General features: G+C 26.9%; 2 protein-coding genes and 1 long non-coding RNA gene across 3 annotated transcripts; all 3 read right to left on the bottom strand.

Moving 5' to 3' along the window:
• Positions 1-4,668: 4,668 nt before the first annotated feature.
• On the bottom strand, positions 4,669-6,686 carry LOC135142731 (anaphase-promoting complex subunit 1-like). The gene is made up of 14 exons (XM_064074478.1): positions 6,575-6,686; positions 6,444-6,521; positions 6,301-6,390; positions 6,198-6,242; positions 6,067-6,136; positions 5,858-5,974; positions 5,692-5,796; positions 5,500-5,589; positions 5,360-5,433; positions 5,225-5,300; positions 5,100-5,156; positions 5,005-5,043; positions 4,722-4,948; positions 4,669-4,674 (listed from the first exon to the last, which is right to left on the bottom strand). The coding sequence occupies exons 1-14, from the start codon at positions 6,641-6,643 to the stop codon at positions 4,669-4,671; spliced, it is 1,143 nt and encodes a 380-aa protein (XP_063930548.1). The 5' UTR covers positions 6,644-6,686.
• Positions 6,681-6,926, bottom strand: LOC135142752 (uncharacterized). Its single transcript, XR_010282622.1, has 3 exons — positions 6,872-6,926; positions 6,761-6,818; positions 6,681-6,704 (listed from the first exon to the last, which is right to left on the bottom strand). It is a non-coding gene; the product is annotated as an uncharacterized LOC135142752 (long non-coding RNA).
• A 714-nt stretch (positions 6,927-7,640) lies between these two features.
• Positions 7,641-8,910, bottom strand: LOC135142730 (anaphase-promoting complex subunit 1-like). Its single transcript, XM_064074477.1, has 5 exons — positions 8,847-8,910; positions 8,708-8,786; positions 8,410-8,596; positions 7,972-8,102; positions 7,641-7,914 (listed from the first exon to the last, which is right to left on the bottom strand). Exons 1-5 carry the CDS (start codon positions 8,881-8,883, stop codon positions 7,641-7,643), a joined length of 708 nt encoding a protein of 235 aa, XP_063930547.1. The 5' UTR covers positions 8,884-8,910.
• Positions 8,911-18,739: the final 9,829 nt, after the last annotated feature.

Here is an 18,739-nt window from a genome sequence, read left to right as displayed (position 1 = left end):
TGGGTTTGCTCCTGCATATTTGAAGATGCATTTTTTTATTATACACACAAGTCCCGTTGATTCCTGTGCAATCCCCAAAAAGATCGTAGCATACTAAGTTGGGCGGTTTGGTGCAATCGCATGCTGGAGTTCCGTATTCGCAGAATCCTATAATTAATTTGTTTAGTATTAAAAAAATAAGTACTAATATTTTCTTTTGTTATTTTACCGTTGTAGCACTTTTTTGTTAACAGTTGAGAACAATCGGAGTCACTTTTACAGGATTTTTTGCATTTGTAAGTCTGTTAAAAACAATTTCTAAGTAGTAGTTTATATTAAAGAGCAATACATATTTATATAGTAATGGCTACATATATTTCAAATATCAAGCGGAGCCCTATTATATATGCCCTTCAATTAGTGTTAATGACCTTTAAACAACTATTTAAAATACATCTTTGCTTGAACTTAACATTGTAAACTTTAAACTTTATTGTTATCATTTATATGATTTGTTAATAACTAAAACCAAACTTTTATAAGCATGCAGTATAGTTAAAGGTTTGTGAATCGCTAAAAACAACACATATTACAATTTAAAGTACTCTTCTATCTTAAATAAAATTCTTCCACAGCAAAATATTGTTTGTTATACTAAAGTTTCACCTTTTTTTAAGGATTAATTATACGAAGTTTAGCTCTTTAAATACGCTTTATTGTTATATCAAAAAGAGTATCGCTTTTGGATACCTCAGCAAGATACCTTATTTAAAATTTGTATTTTTATTAACTCTATTATTACGATGCGTGGTGCCCTTACCGTAGGAGGGTTCTGCCGCTTCCTTGGGCTAAGCATAGAACAATCCATCCAATTATTGTTTATATTTATTTTTGTCATCATTCTGTAGTAAGAAGCTCTTATACATCGCTGTTTCATATAATCATTAAAAGATGTCATTTTTTTTAACTTAAAATATTCGGCACCAAAAATGCTAATAAATATAAGTTATTAATAATAATAGCAAACCGGTTTAACAAAAGGTACAACACCTTTTTTTCTGCCGTATAAATTCTCTGTAAGCATTGCACTCATTATATTCTAAACATTCTTTATATATGATACTTTAAAACATTTTATTTTCTTTTACCTTTTTTATTATCGATTTTACCTTCATTGACTCCAAAATCAAAATATTTAGCCAACAACGGGACTAGAGAGATCGCATTTTTAAGACCTTAAGCATGCGTTGACCTTTTTTATTAGCATCTTTTAGTAAAAAAAAGTTAGAAATACGGTAGCCCACCGATTGCCAGTCCCAGAAGATGAGCTTGTTTAACCAACCACAAGTCATACTCTATTTGGTGAGTAGTTAACGCTGGCTTGGTAGTCCCGTTTACACACTGATTTTGATAGCAATCAACATTATCAATTTCAACTGCTTGGCAGTTTTTTTGAACAGCTAATTGAAGACGCTAGTAAAAAAAAATTATTTTCAAGTTGCAAGCAATTTGAATTCATAACTATAACCGGTTTATTAGCAAGAAAAATTTAAATCTATATATTACGTTCATCATAAGAGGTTTTATAAGCTCTAGCTTAGTAATATCAAGCCATGTCTCGTGTTTAAATTCTAGCAACTTATTAGCTGAAACAGCTTTCCAAGTTTCTAGATTTTCTTTAACGTCAGGCCTGTACCAAAAAAATTTGATTTTAGGGTTCAAAGGGATCCATAGACGACACTTATACCTCCATGCTTCAACTGTTCCGCCAGATATGTAGCAAACAACAATATGGCCTGTATTAATAAAATCTTTGTTACTCTTAGCATTACTTTTAAACAAATCGACGAAGATGACTTTATGCCCATTTACAGGCTCCAGTGATAGCAAACCTATTTTTTTTTAATATTGTAGTGTATACACGTAAAAAAAGGAGGTTAAGCTCTAATACCTTTGGCACTATCGTAAACACCCCAAGCGTGATTGACCCAACTTAGCCGAGGTGGGAACTTAACCAGCTTACAATTAGTCTTTTGTGCCACTGTTGACATAGCAAAGAAGCAGATTTCTGCCAGCAGTAATATCCCCATCATTTTTTTTAAAAAGTTCAGTTTTTCTATTTTAAAAAATTACAGTTTTTAAAAAAATATAGAGCCAAACGTAAAATAAAAAAATTTTGTCAATATATACGGTCCCAACAGAGCTTTTATAAAAGCCCTTTTACTTTTACGATTATCAAAGTTCTGTTTATAGTTATCCTTTCAACTTAATTATAGTTTTAAAACTCTAATACTAGAAATATTAAGTGCAGGAAAAATTTCATTTATTAAAAGTAAAGCACTGATATACACACTGAAGGTTGGATTAAATAAAATTATTTGTTTGTATCACTCACTAAACAAACTTTTCTTACCTGAAATATTTTTCCACTTATGGGCAGGAAAAAGATTTGAATAACTTTTCTGATATCGGTCTTCAATCTAACGTTGATAGAGACCAAATTAAAAAAGTTATAATTTCTTGTTTTTAATTTGGTAAAAATAGCAAAAAAAAATTGATTTTAGAAATTTTTTAATTGCACAGTTCGGTTTTTTTAAGAACAGTAGTAAACATTTTTGTTCCTAATGGAATAAAAGAAGATTTAGGGTTGGTCAACTTGGCTAGGAAGACTAGTATATAAGTATCTGTTTTAATATGCTGTTATTTTAATGGAGCACTGTTTTTAATAAGTTTAAATTCGTTATTTAAGCCCATCGCTTAAAAAAAATGGTATATTAATCCGGCTCTTTTCTACATAAAGAACACTTATTTTTATTAACGTGTTTTATTTAATGGTTATACGCTTTACTTTCACTGTTTTATCACGTACAGAGCAGACAAATATTGCGTCAAATGAAGACCACATACTAAGTAAGTGACGTAAGAAATATTAGAATTTATGTGATGTACTTTTGCTCTAATAAGGAATGAGGAATATATTTTATTAACTATTTCATCTGTATGGCTAATAATTTTTGTTTAACAAATATTTATTGGTAAATAATTATTTTCTAATTTATATGTAGTGAAACCATAGAACTGTGACCTCATAAAGGCTCTGTCACCCCTTTTAAAGGAGTAAATATACTTATTTCATTTTATAATTTTCATAAAAAAGCTGACCGAGATTAATGTTTCATAACGTATTTTATTTAAACTATAAAACCACCAAAATCTTATAGTCATGGTTTCTTCAAAAGAAGTGGAGAAGATTTTTAAGTCAGCAGTGCTGAATACAAGTTAGGGTGATTGAAATTTTTATGTTGAGGTTATCATAAACTTTCATGAAACAGCTTATCATTCAATTTCACTACTACATCATAAAAAGGTAACTATTAATTACTTTTTCTGTATAAGATATGGGCTTACCACTTATATTAGTAAAATTTTTTAAAAAATACAGGCGTACGAGCGTGCCCTAACAAAAAAGTTTTTACTATTGTAAAGAGTATGGAGTTGCAATTATAATAAGTCAAAACCAGGCAAGTACTGCGAAATTAAATAAAAATCGTTTAACGTGCTGGTGGCTCTTATATTATGACTATAAGTGTCTCATTTGGGTGTCCGGGGCTTCTATACTGCTTTCCTATGCATTCTAATGTATAATACGTTTTATCTTTCATTTTCCTATTAAAAGAGCCGTTCTAACAGTAACTGAATACAACTGAAAAGTCAACTCCAGATTTTTGAGTTTCATTTATAGGAAACTTTGGTGTTAACAGCTTTAAACTCACCAGATACTTTTTTTTTTTGATATGTTTTTCTGCTCAAAAGAAGAAATTAATCTGATATTTCCATGCTAATAATACTTTGTATATGGTATTCAGTTATAGATATAATTACCATCTTAACTTTGGACAGTGATTCAATATTTAAACAGATAGACAAGTATTTGTATGTATACAAGACGCTGTGAGCCGTTATTTCTATTTTTTTTTTGGTGGCATCCTTTTGTTAGTATAAAATTCCACACTTTTCCATATTTCTGAATTTACTTCATAAACTTTATTACACTTTTAAAAGATTGTGTCTTTTTGAGAAATGAGCTTTTATTTATCGTCCATTTTAGTAGTTGGTGCTGGCTAAATTTTTTTTTGCTACAAGCAATATTAAAACTTGAGCAAATCAGTTTCATATAAAAACGATTATATTTTTATAAAACTTTCCTTCTACATGAAAAAAGTGACTAGTTTTAATAATTTATAAACTTCTAAAGTTTTTATTAAATATAATTCTTTTTTGGAATATTCGCAGTAATTATTATAAATTTAAACGTGGACCAACGCAAGATATAATAGTAAGTAAATTTTTTTTATCAAGAGTTGGGAATCTTTGAATAATCAAGCTCAACGCTCGAGTTGTTGGATTGTTCTGGAGAAAAATATTAATAAAATATATAAAAAGTTGCTAAATTATCATAGAACCTTTAAAATAACCAGAATTTCAAAAAGTTCTGTCACTATGGGAAAGCCATGATACCGTAAATAACCACACAACCACGTGCTTCTCTCTTTTAAAAGACCAAAGTCCAGGTGTTCCTCTGCCGACAAAAAGGGCTCCAGTTTTCCAAGAAAGGAAGTCAATGCGCATAAACAATTTTTTGAGAGGAAATCTTCCATTTTTAGAAGAAAAGTTTTTAAAAATTGAGCTTCATAACTAAAATAAGACGAATAATAAGTTTGAGGGGGTTCAGCACTACTTGCCCTCGTTAAGGAGAGCACGCGAGTAATTAGTTTAATCTGAAGCGAAAGTTCCGGATCAAAAGAGGACGGCATTAAGTTGATGCACTTTTCCAGGTTCAGAAAAATAGCAAGAAATTCAGAACGTTCATTATATATTGTGTTTCGCTGGAGTGTTTTGAAAAAAAGATCCTGAAGAATTTGATTTTCGCTATAAAATAAATTTTCAAACGAGTTGGAAAAGTTCACTTCTATAATTAATATCGTTAATAATATTATATATGAATAAATTATAATAATAATAAACCTTTGCTTTTCTTAAGTACAGAAGAAATTAACTCCGGAGCTTAAATAAAAAAAAATAAAAACTAAATAAAGAATATAAATCAGTTAATTATCTACCAAAAATTCTTTTTGAAAAATTTTCAATGATGTTTTTTTTTTTAAGGTAAAGGGCCTCTGAAAGTATATATATTTAAAAAAAAATACATAACTATGTATATACGTATAAAAGAAATAGAATATACCTAGAGCAACGACCTTTTCTACAGCTTTTTTGTCTAACGAAAGATTATAATGTAATGAAGAACTTGTCTCTACTCGCTATTAATATAACGTAAAATAAGATATAGAAATAGTGATGAGTAAAAAAAAAAGAAAACCGAAATGGAATCAAACGAAGGAAGTAAACATGGCGTAGTTAACTTCATAACTTCTTCAGATTTACTGGAAAAAACTTTGATTTGTGGAAAATGAAAATTAGCATTGGTGGTCACAATAAAAATAATAATAAAAATCTTACTCAGAACGGGCAATGAACAAAGTGAACCGTCAAGGTCAAAAGTGATCAGCGCGCGTCTTTTGGCAGCAATAACATACATGTGACGAAGTGCTGGTTATATAGCAAATATAAATATAATATTTACATTAATAAAAAGTTTTTACTTCTATAATACTTTTATAATAACAAATACTTAAGATAGAAAAGTTAAACCTGGTAAGTAATATTTTGATACGGAAAATGAAGCAGGAAAGGAAGGATAGAAAGCACAAAGCAAAGCAGCAACGGACTCGTTGGTAGTACCAAAACTAAAAAGACCTTAAAATATATACATATGAAAAGTTTTCTATCGTCCGAGAAAATTCATTATTTGGCTTGCCTCCCCCTAAAAACAAGGAGCCCAAAGCCATGTGGACGGCTGCGTAAATCCCGTACGTCAGTCCTTTGACCCTTCGCATCTTCCTGCAAAGTTTAAGCAATCCAACATCTCCAGTGCCTGGAATATTTATATGTCATTATAAAAAATCGACGTACCAGGAAGCGTGCGAAGTCAAACCTACTAATCTTATGGTGAATAAAAATACGTACCGGCCATCACAATTGCGAGGCTCTGCAAAACAATAACAGCGCATGTATATTCCACGTTTTGAGGTATTTTCTATTTATTTATTGATATAAAACGTACTCTCCAAAAATAAAATAGGAAGCCCACGTGTTACCTGCTCGCTAGTTTGGCAGCATTTATGGATTAATTCCAGAAAGTGCTTAATTTAATATACATTGATACGAAGTATAGCACTCAGTATAATAACACGAGTATACTTCTAAGCACGCGACAGCTTCCTTCAAGGCAGTTCCAGCGAACTTTAAGCCAATCGCCAGGCAGGCACCGGCATATATATGAATTTGTGACTATTATATAGTAGTTTTATAACTTTATAAAACGGAGTTTTTGAGTAGCTAACTTTGCTTTTATTTCTATGTATGCTTTGAAGCATCGTCTCATTATTTTCCTTGCCAGATGCCCGCAACAAATGAGGGACCTAGATACACAAATGCCATAAGCAAACCTATAAAGTCTTTGTAAAACAGCAACCTGGTCAAAGACCCACGAGGTTGTAGGTTGTATGGACGACCACATTATTAGACTTTTTGAAACTACCATTAAAAGCAAAAAAAAGTCCCGAATGTATTGCAATTCAAACCACGTGGTGGGGAGGCTGAGTCTGTTAATAAAAAACTTTATTAAAGTAAAAAGAAAAGATTGAAAGTAGAAAAAAACCTTGACGCTACACTTTTATTATTTGTTTTTAAATAGATCAACGCAAGCGCCATCGTTACTGTAGTATTAACGTAATAATAATAATAATAGTAATTATAATAATATTAAAACCTGCTGGAGTAGTAACTTCTGCATTAACTGCAGTGACTTGCTTGATTTTATTATCTTTATTAAAAAAACGTAGTGACAGACAATAGTGATAATAAGTAAAAAAAGAACCGGAACATTCCAAAAACCGAAAACCGGGAAACGTCCTTTTTTCGTTAAAAATAATATTTTTTTTGGTAAAATCTATAAAAAAATATTAAAGCATTAAAATTTTCCTTTTATTTTAGAAAAAAGCATGACTTCATTTCATTATTATTGTAAACTTCTATAGTGTTTCTTATGTTTTTATTATTACTATTATGTAGTAATAATTATAAAAAATATTATTTACATAACAGAACATAAACAAAACTCTTAGACAACCAAAAATCAAGGTCTATCGAAAATATGCCCGGTGATATACGGGTAGAATTAAAGCAGTGTGGAGGTGCAATTTGACTCTATAATAAGCTAAAAATAGCCCGAAGCCGTATGGTCCTACCACGTGCTCTCCAACCATGTGGTTTACCAACTACGCAAGTTTTTCTCGGTAATAGCCGTGAAGGACCTTTTATTATTTACCTCTTCATAAATTTAAGACAAATTTTTATCAGAAGGTTGTATAAGATTTTTATATTTTCAGTAATAATAATAATAATAAAAATAAAAATAAAAATAACAATTTTCATAATAATAATAATAATGAGGCCATTTAAGAGGCCGCAAAGTTCATCTGCTACTCTCAAACTCGAAATACATTCGTCATCGCCTTTCCCTATGATTGTGCAACCAACTAATCACACAAAGGGTTGAACTTATAAAATCGCGCGAAATGACCTAAAGCCACAAAGCCAAGAGCAAAGCCGGCGGCAAGCGCATAGCTTTCTGGTTGGCGGAACGAACCGCGTGAGATATTTATCTTGATTTCATTGAGCAGAAGTTTAATTATACGCAGATGACACGTGTTTTGGAAAAGCAGTCCCAGGCCCATAATGGCCGCCGTCTGCACAGTTTCAGTTATGTTTAAACTCGTCGAATCGGGTGGGAGAAGGGCCAGGATGTGAATGCTAAATAAATATTGATTGGTCAATTTCACGTGGTTATATAGGTGAATAAAAGAGAACCTTAGAAGCCGATAAACATAATCGTCCTGGGACCCTCGATGAGCAACCGCCATGCCTAACAGCAAAGCCAGCGTGGTTGCCTCATGGCGCTTGGACAGGTAGCTGTAGACCATCCACAGAGCCAAGTGCTTCTGTTTGGGGAAAAATTTTAATATATGAAAAAATGAGGCAGGCACGCTTTTATAGTGGTAATATTAATAGTAATGGTAATAAGAAAAGGAACTGATACTAATACAAATGCTAGTGGTTAACTATAAAAGTTCAGTAAAAATAGTGAAGGTTTTTATTATGTTTTATACCACTTAAAATTAACCCGCGGAAGCTAGAAAGTTTACAAAGTTTGACCACTAAACATTGATAACTTGTGACTAAGCCTTCTCAACAAAATAAATAATAAAAATTTCTTATTGTCTTATTAGTTCGTAAAAAAGCCAATACCATGTGACCTTGTAGACCAACAGCCAATAGGAACCCAGAGTGTGTGTTTAAAGAATTCAGAGAAGTGATATGTTTATTATAAGCGACCCATGAGGAATCAACGAGTTCGATAGTCGGGGAGAGTTGTAAGCCCGCCGCCACGCCATTGTGGAACTCAAGCCAAGCGAGATCCTCATCAGTTCCTGAACTTTCGGACCAATGAGAGCATGTTGTTAGAAGGTTATTATTATAATTATTGTTATATAGCCGAAATAGGTACAGGCTGACCAAAATTAACCATAAACGGGACATAAAGTACCTTTTAAAATCGAAAGTAACGACGTTTGATTGGTTAGGAAAAACGACGGAAAAGTTGAGTGTAGGGAAATGAAACGTTTCTTGTTTTTAATATAAAATAATAGAACGAATCAATAATAAAATTAAATAAGTATAAGAACCAATAAAAGATGGGCGTTTAGAACTTAATAGGAACATTCCACGCCCGATCAATGCAGAAAGAGAGCAGCTCAAAAGAGACTTCAGTTTTAATTTCTGTTCTTCTTCTTGTTGGGGATCGCTATTATAACAGTGAATTATTATTATGATAATAATAATAATGAAAAACCAAAAATATGATTCTCCACGTGGCTTTAGTATTTTATGAGAAAGAAGCAATTCTCTAACTTTGGACGTGCGAGTGTCTAAAGGAAAGCGCTCGTCAAACACTGCGCCTTCCAATGATGTGCCTTTTTTGTATTTTTATATATAAAGAATGGCTTTGAAGTCAAAAATCATTACATTCATCGTTGAGAGTTTCTTGCGACTTTTGTTCAGCATGACAGGACAAGTGAGTACCACAAAAGTCCTATAAAATGTTTAATTGCACGGATAAAATGACTTTTATAACCAGAACCAATTTATAAGTTGGCACGTGTTAGCAGGTGCAATATGGGTGATAAAAATTAATGATATATATTATGTAGACGCACGCGATTATCAAAAATATACAATTTTCATTATAATCATAAATTATTTATAATCAAAAAGGGACGAAATATTAATAAATATTCGTTATAAATATTGTAGAGAGTTGACCTCGATGGCCCAACAAGGTTTAGGGGCTACTTTGCTCTCGTGATAAGCAACCTTAGAAGACAATACATAAAAATGTGACTTGATTAGTGATAGTTCGGAAAAAAATAGTGAATATATAAAAACAAAAAATAATGAAAAAAATATGTTGTATAGAAGGTAATACTAGTAATTTATTAAAACAAAATGCATTATAAGCATGCATTAGACACGTGACAGGCTAACCAAGTCATCCCGCTTTAGCATCTCACACGCGGTTTTAGTCCACTCTATACTTTTACTATTATAAATGTATTATAAATAGTGTACTCAAAAGCCAATCATAAGAAAATACGTCTCTCTGCAGGCATAAATAACGGCGTGAAATAAAAAAGCAACTCCGAAAGGAATGGATTCCAATTCGCCGATCGAAAAATTCAAGGCGTCAATTTGTTTCATTAAAAAAAAAAAACTATCTGGACCGATAGCGTCTAATTCACTAAATTTCGTGTAAAAAACACAAATCTTCCGCAGCCAATCAAAGAGAAAACAGTGGACGCCCACGCGTAGAACCAAAGAGGAAGTCTTTATTAGCGTAGTGGTGTAAAGATGCTCGATGGTCGCGTAGAAGACCGGTTCCTGACAATGTGGTTAGTTTATTAATAAAGCAATTTTAGGAAAATGCAACTTTTTTTTTGTTCAACATGCAGCCCTGAATCCACTCATGAATAGACGGCACGTTTTTGTAAACAAGTTGAGATTTGCAAACTGCAGAGTATTGGTTCAAAAAAAGGGCAAGGAAAATTATAAAGTTTTTTGGCGGAAAACAGTTCGACAAAAAACCTTTTAAGGGAAGAAGTTCCGATAAGCTTGGAAATTCGCGTAAATAATATTCCACGTGGTTAATTGAGGAAAGATACAACGACTAGTAAAAAAGTTTTAGATATGGCTCATTTCTAAAGAAAAAAGTGCCGAAAAATACGTTTTACAGTGTTATTCAGTAACAAGTTTTTTTTTGACCACTAAAATTATAGAAATTTTTTATTTACATATTTCAAGTTTATTTCTAGATACTTTATATAAAAAATTTTCAGTAAGTTCTTGGTTACCAAATGATGTACTTAATAATTATAAAAAAGTAAAAAATAATAAATATCCATAAAAATCTGCGCACCAGTTTTAGTAAAAAAGCCGCCATTGATTCTTGCCATAGGCGATAGGCCACATGGAGTTTCATAGCTTCATAAAAATAATGAAGGTTGTCCAAGATAGCATCAAGATAGTCACTGAAGGGCGCGTTTTCGTTAAAAAACTTGTCAAAATTTTTCTTTGGTTCTTTTTCCCAGCGGCCGGCGTGCGGAAATAGAGGGCTCTACTTTATAATCACTAAATTTTTTAAAAAATAAAATATCCACTAAAAAGCAACCGTTAAATGATAGGCGGAACTAAGAAGAAAGGACCAATCATCTGGAGGATCGGAGTCGTTCACGGGCTGAGTAAAATTAGAAAAGCAGCCGCAAAACTCCAGCAAACATTGCTCAAAAACATCCCATTCATTCTGCGATGGCGATTGACTACCTTTTAATAGAAAATTTAAAGGATTTGCCACTAACATTCACTAAAAATACTTACTAAAAAGGTCCGCTTGGTGAATTTGTTGAAGGGCCTGCCCTGTGAATAACGCCAAAGTGTCCAAAGGGAGAGCCGCTGAGAGCGCTTGGAGGCACTCGTGTATAAAGCAATTGCTAAAGTGGCATATCAGTTCCAATCGGTATAGCGTCCCGCTTTAGTAGAAGAACAGGGGGAAAAAAGTGATTAATTTACCAATCAATTTTTAAAATTATATCCAATGAAAGTAATGAATACTCTTCTGTTATAAAGGAAACTTTCGACTCGACAGCGTTCGTCAAAGTTGCAATGCTCAACTTTTTGTGCTGCTTATTATAAAGTTTGTAGTTTGTAATGAAATTTCCAAAGCAGTCGTACAACACCAGTGAGTTTTCTTTTTTATAATTAATAAAAACCAATAATAATAATGATATAGTACTCATAATAATAAATAACACCTGATGAGTGAAGCACAAGGACAACGTCAGAAGTATAACGAGAACTTTTATAAAATAAATAGCCCGTGTGTTGCTCCCATGAAAGGGAAACAGCCGCTTCCACGTGCTCAATAGAAAACACGTGGTTATCGTCGAATAAAAAATAAGGAATTTCTTTCCCTTCCGCGCTTCTATCCACCTTAAAAAAAGCGCCATATAAAATAGCGTTGGTTGTTCCCAACAAATACAAAACGCGCGCTTCCGTGCTGTGTTTGCATATAAATGCCAGAGGCTCTTTCCCTATTGGTTGTTCTCTATGGCAAACATCATCTACTGGCCCGTTTAACGCAAATTTCTCCAAATTTTCACAAGATGGCAACAGATATTTTAGTTTAGTAGTAAATAGTGGATCAGTAATTGGATTTTGGTAGCGGCAAGGGTCAAAAGCCCAAATATTTTTCAAATGCGCAATTTCGCTACTTTGAAAAAATTCATTCGCTTCAAGAATGGAGGAAACGAACTCTTCAAACTCCTCTTTTAATAATATTATTATTTTAATTATTATTATTACTAAATCTTTTATATATAAAAAATATTAAGACTTTTACTAAATCATTAAAAAATGACAAAATAACTAATATCACTTTTTTTAGAAAAGTAAATAAAAAAACAATAACTTTAAATATCTAATTTATAAAATTTATAAATTTTAAAAGTTGAGAATTCTTTTCAAATATAACACATTTTTGAATTCTAATATTTTTATTATTTCCGGCTTATTCTAAATTAATTATAATTTTATTATTTTTATAATTTTACTTTCTTGTGATAACTTTATATGTAAAATTTTTATTTCTGTATATTTTTATTATATATTTATATAAGTTTTTATTTATTTAATTACTATAATTATAATTTATTACTAAAATCCCTTATGAGTAATATTTTGCATACTTTTACCAAAATAATAATTATTATTATATTATTATTATTATTTTAGATTATTATTATATTTTAGTTGAATTATAAAATCAAGAGAAAAAAAATGAAATTATCAAAAGTAAAAATTATTATAAAACAAATTTATATGTATAATAGTAAAAAATTAGTAAAGAAATATATAAAAATTTATATAGTTAAAAATTTTTTATAATTTCAAAAAATATATTAGAATATAATAATAAAAATTATAAATCAATATAAAAAAAAAGAATAAAAAAGTTATATAAAATAAAATGTTAATAAAAATTAAAATATAATAAAGTAAATAATAATAAATATAATATTTCATGAATAATAAATTAATAAAAAAAAATACAAAGTAAAAAAAAGTTATAATAAGGTAATAATAGTAAAAATAATGTTTTTAATAAAGAAATCCATAATCAATATAGTTTATACCAAAATAATAAAATAATAAAATCAATAATAATAAAATTTTAATAAATAATTTAATACAAAAAATAAATAAAATATCATAAAACTAGTTGTAATATTTTATAATAAAAAAAAACTAAAATAACAATAAAAATAAATATAAAAAAACTTTTTTTTGTTATTGTTTCAGTAATAAATTTTTAACATAAATATAAAAAAATAATTTAATAAATTTATGTTAAACAATGAATTTTATTAAATTATTATAAAGAAAAATAATAATAATAAATAATAATAAAAAATATTTACTTTGGAAGAAAGAATAATTAAAATTTAGAAAATTAAAAATATGAAAATAAAAAAAATTTATCATCAAAAGAAAATATAGTAATAATTATTATAATAAAGATTCATAAACATAATCGAAAGTATAAATTTTATTAAACATTTAAAAAAAAATAAAGTTTTTAACAAATTGAGTAAAGAAAATAATACTTAACATTTTATAATAAATAAAATAAAAATATTGAAGTTAAATCTATTAATAAAAAATATAAAAAAAAGTTATAAAATTTTATAAATCCAAAGAAAAATAATTTATAATTTAAAAAAATTATATTTTTATAAAACAATTTTTATTAGTAAATTACTTTTGTAAAAAAAAAATAATATAAAAAATACAAAAGCCAAAAATTTTAAGCGACTTTATGAACTAAATCTGAAGAAAAATTCTAGAAATTATAAATTATTATAAATGGGTTTAGTTTGTAACAAAAAAAATTAAATTAAAAAAAATTAAATAATAAATAGCAAAAAATAAATACTTTTAAAAAAAGGAAAACAAGTTTAAAAGTAAATAAAATTTAATGAATTATTGAATATTATAAAATAAAAATCCAAACAAAAAAATTATAAGATTAAAAAAAAGTTACTAACGACTAAATAAATAAAAAATATATAATTTAAAATAAATAGAAGAAAAGTTTATAGTGAAACAAATTAAAAAAAAACCTGAGTAAAATTACAAATAGGTTATCTATAATTTATTAATACTAAAAATATTATAGATGTAATAAGTTTTTAAATAAAAAATTTAAAAATACGAGAACAGTTTTATTAAAGTAATTATTAGTAATAAGAAAAGAAAAAAATAATAATTGAATAAAAAATGATGAAGTGAATAATATAAATAACGAAAATATATAAATAATAATAATTAATCATAAAAATAAGTTTTTATAAAAAAAATAAAAACTAAAAAAGAAGAAAAAAATTAAAAAAAGTAACTGCAAATTTTTTTTTACACAAAGGAAATAATTAATATAAAATATACAAATCAGTAATAATTAATATAAAAAAAATTATTAAAAAATTAAAAAAATAATAAAATAAGAAAGTTGACCAAAAAAATTAAAATATAAACAAACTTTAAAAATTAAAAAAATATATATTATAAAAAACACTAAAATTTATATATAAATTTAAAAACAATTAAAATTACGGTTTTTTAGACATAAATTTTCAGGAATATCGGGAGGATCACGTCTAGTGAAGAGCAATTGCCAAACCGAATAAACTTTTTTAGTTTCACTATAAATAACAATAAAATCTAAAAGAAATATTATAATTTTAGTTTATAATTAACAATAATATTTTAATAATTTATTTGTATTGTCAGAAAATAATTTATTTTGGTAAAGAGCTAATTTAATTTAAAATGGAATTAGATAAAAAAAAAAAGTTTATTAAATATTTATTTATTTTACGTATTAAATTTCAGAATCAAGTTTAAAATTAATATTCTTTCTAATATAATTTTAAAAAAAAATAATAACTTTTAAGTAAAATATTAACTAGAAAATAAATTTACAATATTAAAATTTAATTATTTCGTTTTTTACTATGAAATTTATAAATTTTAAAAAAAAATTACTATAAAAAACAATTAAACAATAAAAAAAGTTATTAATCATACATATAAAAAACAAATATTAAATTTATTGTAATGATAAAAAAAAATTATTTTTAAGGCTATTAATTAAAAAAAATAAATAATAAAGTAAAAAGAGTTTAATTATAAAAACTTTAAAATAATTAGAAAATTTATAAACAACAACAAATCTTTTCAAAAGTTTTTATATAAATCAAAAAAAATTTGATGTAAAAAAAATAATTTTTTTTTAATTTGTGAACGCTTAGATAAATTTATAACATAAACTTTTTAAAAATAAATTACATATTAAAAAAAAATTGAAAAAAGGAAACTTTCTAATAACGTTTAAAAAATCCAAAGTATATTTACTAAAAAACTTTAAAAAGAAAAAAAATAATAAAGATAGTTTAATATAAATTAATAAAGCAAATTTTTTTTTGCGAATTGAAAAATTTTAAAAATTATAAAATTATGCGATTAGTTTTAATAAAAGCTTTTATTATATAGAAATTATAAAAATATTAGATTTAATTAAATTTCATTAGAAAGATAAAAGCAATAATAACTTAAAAAAAAGAATTTAAAAAAATTATCATAAAAAAATTAGATTTTTTATAAACTTCAAAAGCTTTAAGAAAGCAGTAAATTTCCTTTTTTTAAAAAAAATAAAAAAATAATAAATATATTTTATTAGAATAGTTTAAGCAGAACAAATTTGAAAAATTGTTTAATTCTTAATGAGGTAATAAATACTGGATGTATTAAAAAACTTTTTAAATTATTAATTATTAATTAAAACTGTTAAAAAAAGTAAAAAAAAAAGTAAAAAATTATATAAATAAAAATTTATTTTAATAGTAGAAGTAATACTAATAAAAAAGATAATTAAATTTAAAATTATTATTAATTTAAAATAACTTATAAAGTTTATGTAAAAAATAAATAAAATTTGAAGATTTAGAAAATATTAAAATAATTTTAAAAAGTAGACATTTTTTAATTCAGGATTTTATTTATTTTAAAAATCTTATACAAAAAAAATTTTTATAATTGCTTTTATATAACAGTAAAGTAAAAAAATATATAAATAATAATAATTTTAAATTTTTTTTCTAATTCAAAGAAAATAAAGAAAGTACCAATTATACTGAAGTCATAATGAAAATTATAAAAAATTTAAATAAAAAAGTTATTTATTTTTAAGTTATAAGCAGTTTTTTAAGTATTTCAAAAAAAAATTACAATTTACCAAGAAACAATTTTAACAATTTATATATAAAATTAATATAATTTTTAAAATTACTAAATTCAAAAAAAGGTAAAACTACTAAAAAAATAATTTAAAAAGAAAAAATACGTTTTGCTAAAAATTAATCTCTAAAAAAAAATCAAAATTATAAAAAACCTGACTGAGAATTTGAAAGAGCCACGCAAAAGTCATCGATGACGATAGAAAAATTTTTATTATTGTTATGACTTTCGTGTAGTTTAGAAAAGTTTTTGTGAAAACTTTTCAAAGCAAGAAAAGAAATGTCTTCAGGAGAGACATAAATTTGTTGAAGAACGCTTTGCGGATGCAATAAACAATACAATCTTTGAAAGTAGATATTGTGATTAATAAATTAAAAATTATGATAAAAAAAATAATTGTAAAAAATAGGCACAATAAAGTAAAAAAATATTAGTAAAAAAAATATTCTTTAATAAATAAAGTTATTAAATTTGAAAAAAAAAATTATTAATTAAAAAATTTTAGTCTAAATATTAAATTTAGATTATTTTTAACTATATAGAAGTAAATATATAATTAGATTTTCATACTTACCTAATACTTGTGCAAGAATAATTTAATACTGATGTAAAAAAATTATTCTAAATATATTATAAAATTAAAATAAATTAAAAAAATAAAATTCCTTACTTTCATAAAACTAAAATTTTGAATTATAAAATCGCTAGTAAACTTTAAGTAATTATAAAAGTTTACTACTAAAATCAAAAAATTACGGAATGGGAATGTAAGCAAGTTGAGCAATATTATATTCTTCAGAGCTTCCTTTGGGTATATGAGGAATAATTAAAATTCCCGAAGAAGGTAAGCTAGCAACAATTTCAACATCAAAATCAAGATGAACGGTGTATTCACCGCCGCCTGTGGAAAAAAACTGAAGAAATTTCTATAAAGTTTTAATATGTTACAAATGTTAATAAAAAAGGAAAATTAATTTGAATGATAAACAATTTTAATACCGGCTGCACAACACAAAGCATTCTGAAAACAATATTTTGTGAATTTTCTTCAATATAACCATCTTCGCTCTGTCTTCCTTGGCAAGGTCGATCCTGAGAATTAAAAAAACACCACACAGCCTGAATAAAGAAAGGTAAAATTGTAGTTCTATGAACTTTTTTTTAAAAAAAATAAACTTGTTTAATAGGAAATTCCAAAGTGTAACTTTTAATAATAGTATTTGAGCTCCAAATGATTGTCTTCCCGTTAATGTATATTTCCTCTTCCAAATCTCCGCCAGAAAACTCGCTCGCTTGCGTCAAATAAAAATTCTTTTTTATTTATAATATTATAAGTATTGATCTCAAGTTCCATTACTCTACAACCTCATTATAACAATCACTAGGCCCCAAAGAATGTTTGGTATAGTAACTTTTTCCAAAACTTTGATAAGTTTCTGTTACAACATTTATCATTTGAGAAACTCTAAAATTTATATAAATAAATATATTTATATAAAAGTAAAAATCAACTTTATTAAGTTACTATTGCGTTAAAGTCTACAGCTGCTCTCAAGTTGTGATGAGCAATATAGGCGGTGAGGTGTGGCCTTATTAAAACTAACTTGTTACTATTAAACTTCGTCTCATCTTAAAAGCTTATATTTTAACTTTTATATTTCTCAAATATTATAATTATTTTATAAACTTGTGTAAGTACAAGTTTGCTTTAGTCAGAAAAGTAACGTTTGGAATTCACTAAGGTAAGTTTGATAGTTACATTTAATATACACTCAATGAGGTTATGGATATACATAGGTTATTTTTCTTAATCCTTTACTCAAAAGTGAAGGAAATAATCCAAAACTTTGCCAATACTCAACTCTAATTAAAAAAAATTATTCTTAATTTACTTAATTGTAACGTTAGGAAGTATCGTTTATAAAAGTTATATCCATTGTGTACAACAAACTTTATGACAATACCTTTGAGTAATATATAATTATTGTTAGAGAAAGCTTTCATGAATTTAAATTTTATGAATTTCTCGACAGTAACTCTTTTATATGCTCTACGCTTAGTTATAAGAATATTGGTCTTCTACCATAAATTCCACCGCAAACATACTTTCCTTCCACAATAAATATTTATGCAGCCTAAAATTTCTAGTAACTTGCGTATCATTTTTTTCCTTTTTCTTTCTGCAACCTTGTTACCAGCTTTATTTAGAAGCAAAGGATTGCGTTAGATATGCTTTGTAATGCAAAAAAGATTTGGGAATGGATAAAACTTCTCAAAAATCTTTTTGAAACCAAGGTAACTTTGATGTTTTTACGTTTCGGAGTTTAAAAACGTGCCTTGAGATTTATTTATTTAAAGCGAGACTATACCTATAAAAATAGAGGTGTGAACTTTGTAATAAAGTTACAAAAAGCCTTTTACTTTCTAAAGAAGCAACCAGCAGAAGGTAACTCTGGCTATTAACTTCAGAATGGCGGTGATCCTCTTACAGTTCGCTACAACTGTCCTTAAAACGACTAAACTTCTCTTATAAAAAGTTTAACTTTATCCTATAAGCTTTAAAACGAAGTCATAACGGCGATAATAAGACTACATAGTTATTTTAGTTAATAATGTTTAAATGAAAATCGTTTTTTTACAATATTAAACCGAAAAAACCTTTTAGATTGTTAAA

Source organism: Zophobas morio, unplaced genomic scaffold (genome assembly GCF_036711695.1).
Source record: "Zophobas morio isolate AGI-343-1 ecotype UQ-CSIRO unplaced genomic scaffold, CSIRO_AGI_Zmor_V1 ptg000052l, whole genome shotgun sequence".
Classification (NCBI taxonomy): domain Eukaryota; kingdom Metazoa; phylum Arthropoda; class Insecta; order Coleoptera; family Tenebrionidae; genus Zophobas; species Zophobas morio.
This window is presented reverse-complemented; position numbering and strand designations above follow the sequence as displayed.